General features: G+C 49.8%; 1 protein-coding gene across 1 annotated transcript in view; it reads left to right on the top strand.

Moving 5' to 3' along the window:
• The first annotated feature begins 4,528 nt into the window (after positions 1 to 4,528).
• MTHFD1L (methylenetetrahydrofolate dehydrogenase (NADP+ dependent) 1 like) overlaps positions 4,529 to 10,554 on the top strand; it is a 184,451-nt gene continuing 178,425 nt past the window's right edge. Inside the window, 2 exon segments of the mRNA XM_053904385.1 lie at positions 4,529 to 4,984; positions 4,986 to 4,999. Of these exon segments, the coding sequence (XP_053760360.1) occupies positions 4,772 to 4,984; positions 4,986 to 4,999 (227 nt within the window). The 5' untranslated portion in view covers positions 4,529 to 4,771.

The following is a 10,554-nucleotide window of genomic DNA, read 5'->3' as shown; positions in this document are numbered from 1 at the left end:
GAAGAAGGGCTTTTGCAAAGCAGGCTAATATGTATTTGGTTGGCTTTTGCAAAGCAGACTAATACATATTTGAATTTTGCGTAAATGGATTCAGACGTATCTATCAAAATGAGATAATGATCCCTATGAAACAAACCTGGGAATAGGGCAGATCTTAAATTTATTTTCACAAATCTTTCTCCCTTTCCTATTCTTCTGTCTTGCAAACGTGCATCACAAGCGTGCAAGAACTCAAATCCCTTTCCTGTGGAATGCGAGCACCTTGGGCTCAGGCTGCGTTGACTTCAGAGTGAGGCCCATGGGGGAGTGAAAGTGAACAGAAGACAGGTGTCCATATCATCTACATCAGGATCTGAAGAGGTCAGGTCAAATATTTTAACTGGCTCTCAACCAGCACAGTCATCTGTTGTCTTAGACCTTTTAAAGTAATTTTAAAAACTGCATATTAAGGTCACAATCCTAATAGACCTTAGTTAAGCATCAACTATCGTCAAGCAATCACGTGCTATTAAATGGTCTTATATGCCACATACATAACGTTCCACTCTTGTGCCACTATTTCATAGCCAAAGTAGAATGGGAGATTTAACTACTTTATTTCTTTATTTATTTATTTTTAAAGTTTATTTATTTTTGACAGAGAGAGAGAGAGAGAGAGAGAGAGAGAGAGAATGAGTGGGGGAGGGGCAGAGAGAGGGAGACACAGAATCCAAAGCAGGCTCCAGGCTCTGAGCTGTCCGCACAGAGCCCAACACGGGGCTCGAACTCACGGACCGTGAGATCATGACCTGAGCCGAAGTCGGACGCTCAACCAACTGAGCCACCCAGGTGCCCCTTAACTACTTTAATAGCATTTATTATAACTCCTAGTTCTCTGATCCAAAAAATATATTATTACTTTAATATTAAAAATAGGACCTCATTTTCACCTAAGCTTGTTTAAGATTAGAGTGTATGACATTAGTTCAGTCGAAAAAGAAGCCACGTGTCTCTAGGTACAGAACATTATTATACTTGAATGTGTCATCTAACGATGTAGGGGATCACCTTAGAGGTGTGGATCGCCATAGGCTTCTGGTGATGGCTGAGAACCGTCTCCTAAGTGCGTTCTCCAAAATGGCTTTGTAGTACAGTCTACATAGTCTCTATAGTCTAAGTCATTTCAATGTTAGGGATGTTCAGTAACAAGTTAGTTTTGTGACTTCTCATTAGGCTGGCTTAGGTGTGAAGTCTTTAACTTAGTCTTTTCTATTCAAATTTTCCATCCGTACAGAGTGTCTCATTAAACGTTGGGAAGTCTCTGGAACCCACTGTGCCATGCGGAGCCCTGGAATTCATAAAAACGCCATAACCTCCTTGAAATTCAGTATGATCAGGAGGGTTGCTTCTTTATGTGAGGACGTTGTGCTGTTTATCCTCCAGCTCTCTGCCCTGTTTTTCAGTGAACATGGTTACTAGTTATGAGTCTTCTGAGAACTGCTTCAGCAAAGGATGACTGAGGGGTCAGTGGCCCCCTGATCAATGTTCTTCCCATTCCTCCCCCAGCACACAGAAGGGTCTCGGTACAGAGCTATTGACAAATGAATGAAAGGATATTCACAACAGTATTGTCACATCTAAAATTAGAAACAATACAGCCAACATCAGGGAGAGAGAAAATCAATTATGGTTTACCCATAAAATAGGCTATGTTATAATATAAAACCATGAAAAGCCATGATTTCAAATGCTCTCCTTTCCAATTTCATTAAATCAGATACATAGTACGTGAAGAAGACACACACACACACACACACACATATATATATATTCACCGTATGTCTGTAATTTTATAAAATAATTTCAAATAAAGAGATCAAAATTAATAGTGATGTTTTGGTGATAGTGTTAGAGTGATTTTATTGTTTAGCTTATGCTTTTCTGTAGATTATAAATAGTATATGTATTTCTTAAAGGCCACTCAGCTCAAGCATCAGATCCCTTGGTGCTTTTTTGGATTCTCCTCCAGAACAGTTAAACCCCAGCACCCCACCACCTTATCTCAAAAGCCTTTTATTTATTTATTTATTTATTTATTTATTTTATTTTATTTTGGTAACAGCTTTATTGACATGGAACTCACATAACCATACCATTCGCCCATTTCAAGGGTACAATTCAATGATTTTCAGCACATTCACAGATTTGTGCCACCATCACAATTAATTTTAGAACGTTTTCATCGCCTACACCCATTAGCTGTCAACTCCCCATTTCCCCTACGCCTAGCTGTAAGCAACCACTAATATATTTTTCTGTCTCTACAGATTTGCCTATTCTGGACATTTCCTATAATCGGGATCATACCATATGTGGTCTCCACTGTGATTTTTTTTTTTTTTTAATGTTTGTTTATTTTTGAGAGAGAGACAGAGCACGACTGGGGGAGGGGTAGAGAGAGAGGGAGACACAGAACCGAAGCAGGCTCCGGGCTCTGAGCTGTCAGCACAGAGCCCGATGTGGGGCTGGAACTTACTAGTCTTGAGATCATGACCTGAGCCGAAGTCGGACGCTTAACCGACCAAGCCACGCAGGCATCCCACCACTGTGGGTTTTTTTTTTTTTTTTAACGTTTATTTATTTTTGAGACAGAGAGAGACAGAGCATGAACGGGGGGAGGGTCAGAGAGAGGGAGACACAGAATCTGAAACAGGCTCCAGCTCTGAGCTGTCCGCACAGAGCCCGACGCGGGGCTCGAACTCACAAACCGTGAGATCATGACCTGAGCCGAAGTCGGTCACATTAACCGACTGAGCCACCCAGGCGCCCCACCGCCACTGTGGTTTTAAGTATCACTATTATGAGCACTCATTAGGTGGAAAAGCTAATTGTCACCACTGTGGCAGAGTTACTATTGGAACTTCTTTAGGGCAGAGGCTGTTTTTGGTTTTGGGTTTTTTTTTTTAAGACTATTTTTAGAGCAGTTTTAGATTCACAGCAACATTAAGAGGAAGATGCAGATTTCCCATACACTCAATATGGACAAGGTAATTTTCATCTTAGTGACCAGTGGTCCGTGTTCAGTAGTGTCCAATGAATGCTAAATGAATGGGTCACCAGTTTATTTTTATTTATTTATTTTATTTTTTTTGGGGGGGGGGGTCACCAATTTATAATGAGACAAGCCTCCAAGAGTTTTATGACCTGCCCAAGATCACCACTGGTAGTAAGTGAATGGACCACCCAAGTTTCCCTTGCAATATTTATATGCTTGTGCAAGGTGCAACTTCTGTGATCTTGTTTCCTCCTTGTAAAATGGTGGGAATACCTAAATCACAGGGCTGTGGCAATGTTAGGTATTCCTGTACCCTACAAAGTCGTAATGTGCCAAATGAGGCAATCATCCTACAATAAAAAACGCAGACGATATTATAAGATTAAGAACATGATCATTGGGGTCAGGCAAACCTCCAGCGCTGTCAATGAACCAAATGACCCCTCTGGACCCGCTTCCCCCAAGTTGTCAATCAGGCCAATACTCAACGCATTACAGACGGTCCCTGACTTAACCACCGCTCGACTTACGATTTTTTTGACTTGAGGATGGTACAAAAGCAATAACCATCCAGTGGAAACCAGACTTCAAATTTGGGATTTTGATCTTCTCCTGGGCTATTGATTTACAACAGCAGGATACTCTCCTGATTCTGGGGAGGGGCAGTCACAGGAGGCTCCCGTCAGACACGTGGTCACAAGTGTAAACAACCCATACTCTGACAATCAATCCGTAGCCCTTCTTTTTTCATAAATTACATGCGCTATTCAACACTTTATTATAAAATAGGCTTTGTGTTAGATGATTTTGCCGAACTACACGCTACAGTCAGTGTTCTGAGCAGGGTTAAGGGAGGCTAGGCTACCGTGTGACGTTCAGTAGGTTAGGTGTAATCGATGAATTTTCAATTCACCGAGTTTCCATTTAGGACCAGTTTATGGGGAGGTAACCCCATCATGGCTCCAGAAAGATCTGTACATTTATCAGAATTAAGTGAGATGTCACTCCAGCGCTTTGTACAGTGGTAGCTACTGTTTGTAATTTGCACTGGCTTTATTCCCACTTTACTTGGGAATTATAATCCTGATAAAATTATAAACAAAGCATCAACATCTTGTTTTAACTGTGGACGCAGCTCAGGTTCACAGGGGTTAACTTGCCCAAGGCTACAGGTCAGCTTTGGAACCCCAAGCCCCACACATCCTTCACTGTTAGGACACCGCCAGCCTAGTAGACCATGTCCTGGTATCTAAACTAGAGGCTCAGCCAAGTGGCCTTCCAGGAAGCAAACTCCCACCTGAGGGCAGGGAGTTATCAGCATCCTAGGCACAGGGAGCAGGTACTATATCTCTGGAATGGGCCACAGCCCTCCCTGATGCCACACCTTCCTCTAGCCAGATTTCTAGCAGGACTGAGTGCCAGAGAGCCTGCCCTAGAGGACCGGGCCACTGGAAGGACCAGCCCCGCGTCCCGCAGGCTCCCGCCCTCCCAACGTCACGGCCTCTAGGTGCAGTGCCCCCTAGGGGCTCCCGCTCCGGTTGAGAAGGAAGGTGCAGGTCTTTCCTACCACTGGCCCGTTACCCGCCGGCCGGTTCCCTGCCAGGCGCCCGCCCCGCCACCCTCGGGAGGAGCTACACGCCGCCGCCCGTCTGCGCGCCGCAGCCGCATCTCCGCGTGGAGGGAGTCCTGCCTCCCGTCGCTCTCGCCGCCTCGCGGGTCTCGCTGCGCCCCCGCGCCATGAGCGCGCGCCTGCCGCTCTTCCTGCGCGGGCTCTGCCGCCCGCCGCGGCCCCCGGGCCCGCCGCTCCGCCTCCAAGCGCCCGGTCGCGCCAGCAGCAGCGGCCGTGGCGGCGGAGGTGGCGGCGGGGAGGGCCTGCTCGGGCAGCGGCGGCTGCAGGACGCCCAGGCCGGGAACAGTCGCGGCCAGGGCAGCCGGGTGCCTTCGGCGCGGGGACTCGATCGTCAGGTGAGCGTCCGGCGCTCGCCGCCGCCCCGGGGCCGGGTGGCGGCAGCTGGGGTGGGGGTGGGGGGTAGTGGGGGACGCAGGAGTTGGAGCGGCCGGAGCGCTCCGGGTTCGGCGTGGTCCTGGGGGCCTCCGCGGGGGTTTCGCTGGGCGCGGGCCCGAGAGTGCTTGGTGCTGACTCGTTAGAGGCGCCGGCGGCCGGCGGGGAGAGCGCGGGCGGGCGGGCGGGCGGGAGGTGGGGGGCCCGGGAAGGGCATCGGGCGGCGCGAGCATCCCTGGCGGGGCGGGCGCCGCTAGCCTGCGTGCCCCGCTCCACGTGCGCCACCGGGGCGGGCTCTGGTGTCGCGGCGCCCCGCGCGGCGGGGCAGGAAGGAGCGGCGCGACGGAGGGCGGGAGCCGGGAGGGGGGGGGGCGGGGCCTGGAGGGGAGGAGGGGCGGGGCTGGGGCGGGGCCGGGAGTAGGTAGGGCCCCGGGCGAGAGGCGGCCTAGGCCAGTCAGCCGCCCGGCTGTGCGCGGCGCCCCCGCGTGCGGAAAGCTGGCTCCTTCCTGCGGGGGTGAGGTTTGCCCTGTCCCGCAACGCCGCAGCCTCCTGCGGGCGGGAAAGCGTGCTCTCTTGAGTTACATAATAATTTCCTGGACGTGTGAACGTGGAGCGGGGCCCACCCGACACCATGCGGAATGCGGCGGAGCAGTCGGGCCAGCTCGTGCCCCGCATTGCTGCACGGGCGGGCAAGGAGTCCCCAGCGCAGCTGTGTGTAGAAAGTTCTCGGCCAACCCAGAAGGGAACCGCGGGAGCGCTGGGCGGAGCCTTTCGCTGCTCCCCACCGGAGACGCCGCTTAAGTCCATCCCCCCAACTCGCACTGCTTTTCTGCCCCAGTCGTCAGCCCTCTTTGTCCCCTGAGTGGGAGAGAGCCGAGGAAGAGCCTTGATGGGCCCCTCTTGGAGAAGTGTGTTCACTGGAGCCCTAAACCTGTAGAGTGAAGCACTCGGGACAAACCTGGAGGTGGCGTGCCTCCCCGCCCCGGAGGAGGATTCTGGTTCCAGAATGCCGTGTCACTGAGCAAGCTGTTGCACGGCCCTCCATTCGCATCCTCTTCCTTTTTCCTTCTCTCCCCCCTTCTAAAAGTAATTGCCTTTACCCCCTTCGTTCCCAAAGCCCTTTATGATGTGGCCGATGACGCTAAGGAGCTTTTTGTTTATCTTGTCTTCTTTCTGAATATAGGAGTTACTTAGGCTTCCTCGGGTCATTAGATTGTGACCAGTGTACCCCTGAGCTCACCTTTGTGCGTTCGGGTCTGAAGACAGTATGGGAGGCAGGAGCCACCACCCCATCACCCTCTTATTTTCTGGGTAGCTCTTACTTGCCTCCTGAAATTTTGTTCATTTATTGTCTGTCTTCCCTACCTGGAATGAAAGCTCTGGGGTCGGGAGCCTTGTCTCTTGTTGTCACTGCTGAGTGCCATTTATACGTTGGACACTTGTGATATGGTGGGTGAATGAATCACTTAAGATTTGGGTTCATTCATGGATTCCATTCATGACTGTTCTTTTCGTTGCCTGACTTGGAGACGAGCAGAGTGGTCAGTAGGGGGGCTGGGTCAGGATCCTGGTAGGGAAGGAACTACAGTGGGGAGAATGGTAGTCTACCTCAAAGGGTTACGGAAGGGATTGCACGAGAGAACACATACAAAATGCACAGTCCAGGAATTGTCCTATCAAGACCTCCACAGATATTGGCTGTCAGGATTTTTTTTTTAATTTTTTTTAACGTTTATTTGTTTTTGAGACAGAGAGAGACAGAGCATGAACGGGGGAGGGTCAGAGAGAGAGGGAGACACAGAATCCGAAACAGGCTTCAAGCGCTGAGCGGTCAGCACAGAGCCCGACGTGGGGCTCGAACTCACGGACCGCGAGATCATGACCTGAGCCGAAGTCGGACGCTCAACCGACTGAGCCACCCAGGCGCCCCAAAGAGACATATTTTTAATATCCCCAAAACTGGTCTTTCAGTGGATTGTGTCTGACAGTTGCTGTTGGCCAGATGACAGTCATCGCATGGTTGTCTTTGCCTGGACCTGTGGGGATTTGGGCCATGCGTATTGTTGCAACTTAGTTGACCTAGGTGCATCTGCTAACAAAACTTTCCTCCAAGAGATTCCCTGAGGGCTGGGAGGAAAGGAGGGAGGTGGGCCTAGCTAGAAGTCACCTAGAATAGACTTCTGGGAATCTATGTATGTTATTTTTTTTTTTTTTTATTTACTTCAGGGACATATACCAGAAGAGTTAACGAATAAGCTCCCTCGAAAGCATAATCCCCAATATTTCCATCCACAAGTCATGGAAGGGCCATTTTAGGAAATAAAATGATTTCTGGTTGTTGTCTGACAACTGACCATTGACATCTGGTAGAATCAAGAAAGCCGTAGCGTTAAAACTTGCAGAATGGGTGTCAGAAATTAAGTGAAAATTTCAGGGGCAAAAATGCTACGGTTTTTCACAAAATGCTGCATCACTGACACCCTTGACAGCACAGAGGGTGATACTGTGTGGGGGGAGGAAATAAAAAAGCAAAATGAAATTGCCGTCAAGGACTCTTGAGTCAAAAAAAGTCACTCAGACGAGTCAGATCCTGAATGCGAAGAAGTTTTAGGTATATTTCAGTTTGTTTGCCAGTTTTACTGTTTATGTTCATATGAGTCGGTTATGGTAAATAAAACATATCTATGTCTAAAGAAGTCTTAAAAGCTCTTTTAATATTTACAAAGTAAACACTGTGTTAAGAAAAGATTGTACCGTAGTTTTTAACTGGCAGCGTTTTTTTCTTCCAGTGGTTTCTCAAACAATGGGATGTCTTTCATTCTCTTACACAGCAAATACGATGAAAGCTCCCAGATCAGGCTTGTGCACCCAGAGGCAACAGGCTAGTTGGTCTGCTTTACTGAAGATACCCCCAAATGTTGTGGGCCTCAGTGTGCAGAGGGAGGCCGACCAGGGAAGGTAGGATGATGACCCGAGGGCTTCTGCTCACTGCTCCAGCTCTGGGTGGAAGGTGGCTGCTCCCGTCTCCCAGCCAGCAAGAGGGAAAGGGGGCCAAGCTGCTGGTGTACCTCTTAGCTGCACATTCCTCGCCTCCTTCTGGCCAGTGCTCCCAGCCTGTTGGCCAGTTGTGAGGGACAGGACCCCATGGAGCTGCAGGCGAAACTGGGAAGTGTGCCCTCTAGTGTGGCTGGCTGGCCACAAGCAGCCCTCACTCAAGAGTTCTGTAAAAAGGGAAAATGGGAGGAAATATTCATAGGAAGTACCCAGTAATCCGAGCCATCATCAGTTGTAGCAATACCACTATTATAGTGAATGTATCCGCTAAATTACCAGTGCGTGGATGGATTAAACTGCTCAGTGGTGCTTTCAACCTGGGCTACTTCTCAGAATACTGACGGCTGTTTTGGAAATGTTTAACTCTTCTTTGTGCGCTGGTCACCTCTTTCGCCTTTGAAATCAATCAATTGGCTCTGCATTTAGGGATGTACTGAAATTGATCGTTTTCAATCATGTTAGCAGCTGCTGCCTGGGAGACTCGGGTGTGGCCACAGCTGGCTGCAGGGGAGGCTGAAAAAAGAGGTCATTATTCTGCACCCTGGTGCACACATTATTTCACGGCCAAAGGGAGACCAGCGTGTCATTGGAGTCACTGGTGATGGAACCGGAGCACCCGGGGGCAAGAGCACGTGGCTCCGAGGGGCCCAAACAATAGGTTCGGCCCCTCGCCGCTGACAAAATCCAAAGGCTGAGAGACAAGTGGTGGTGGGACAAGAAAGGCATTTATCTCAGCGAGGCCAGCACCCAGAAGACAGCGGACTGGTGTCCCAAAGACGGTCTCCAAAGTCTGAAGATACTGAAAATGCTTCTAGTTTTATATAAGGGAGATGTGGGTCGCAGGTGGGCAGTAAAGATCAGGTCGTTGCCTGGGGGTCGGGCTGGGTGGGGTCTTGCTGGCTCAGGGCAGTCCTTATTGCTTGAGGGGGTAGTTTTGAATCCCTTCAAGGGATGCTTTTGTCTGAGTTAAGAGATGAGCTGGAATGAAGAATTTAGTCAATTAGAAAGTTGAAGGTCAAAATGGAGGAAATTGAAGTCCTTTGAGAAGTGGATACTTTAATCTACTTATTTACATTATTACAGATGATTACCACCTTCTTCAGCCACAAAGTTCTGAATTGCAGTTACGCAGGGCAGCCAGCCGGGCTGGACAGTCACGCATTCCTTCCAGCTGGAAGTTGACAAGGCAGCTTTCCTCACAGGAGTGAGAGAATCTCTGATCAGAAACATGTATGCTGCTTTTTAGGTTTTTTGAGCCTGGTGACTCCTTTCGTGCTCACTTAGTCAGTGTACAAATAAGGAGTAACCTCAAACAATGAAATGTTACCTGCAACAAGACGGGGAGAATTAGCCGTGTGAGCTTAGGTGGTGACAGGTGTGTGCTTGTCCAGGTGTTTGATGCCTTCACTTACTGAGGGATGGTCAAGGCTCTGAACCGGGAAAACCGTTGCCGTCGGAATGTGTGTTTTTTAGTGCTCCAGGGTAGCTTTGAGTCACAGAAAGAGACCGTACGATTAGGCGAACAAAGGTCCCCACACATGAGGTTCCTGGAGTTTGTCAGAGACACAGTAAACGTCGCGATGGGTCATGGGAGGCCTGCATCCCGACGTGTGGCTGTTTCCCCTTTAACTACCTTACAGCGCCGCCCCCCCCCCCCCCCCCCCCCGCCCCAGGGCCCTTGTTGAAGATGCACATTCCTGGGCCTCACCCCCAGCCCTTTTTGAATCCGACTTTCCGACTTTCCGGGATGAGACACAGAAACCTTTCTTTTTACCAAGCTTCCCAGATGATCCTCGCGCACACTGCCAAAACCACTGGGGACCCCCTTTCCAGTGCCTTTAGGAACCAGGCAGGAGTAGGGACCCAACGTGGCCCCAATTAGCAGTCCTGAGAGCAGTTCCCGCCAGTAGGCACATTAGTTTCTTCTGAAAACTGGAGGAAGCGGACGGATGCCTTTTTGCAGTGCCTCGGCCATTCGGTGCAGCTGGAGTCTGGCCGGAACTTCCCCCTGCGTTTTTTGGAAGCTGTCAGGTGCATGTAAGACCCTGTCAGAGACAGAAAACAAAATTTAAAGATGGTCTTTTTTTTTTTGGTAATATTTATTTTGAGAGAGCACAGGCGGGGGAGAAGCAGAGAGAGAGAGAGAAACCCAGGCAGGCTCTGCACCACCAGCACGGAGCCCGGATGCGGGGCTCAAACCCACAAACTGTGAGATCCTCACCTGAGCTGAAACCAAGAGTCGGACGTTCAAAACCGACTGAGCCACCCGGGTGCCCCAAGATGGTCTTAACAAGGGGCTTGGGTACTGCTTTGGCTGAGCCTTTTGTCTGTCACTGTGAGAGGGAAAAAGCCAACTTCACACGCAAGTGAGGACCATTTCACAGCAGTGGTGGTGAAATCGCCCATCCCGGAGACCGCAGAGGGAGTATGTGACCTGCACCACATTATCGAGGTCTGTCCCGCG

The sequence above is a fragment of the Panthera pardus genome, unplaced genomic scaffold (genome assembly GCF_024362965.1).
Source record: "Panthera pardus isolate Hobbes unplaced genomic scaffold, ASM2436296v1 HiC_scaffold_17, whole genome shotgun sequence".
In the NCBI taxonomy this organism is placed as follows: Eukaryota; Metazoa; Chordata; class Mammalia; order Carnivora; family Felidae; genus Panthera; species Panthera pardus.
The sequence above is the reverse complement of the archived record's forward strand: the minus strand, read 5'-3'. Positions and strand labels throughout refer to the sequence as shown.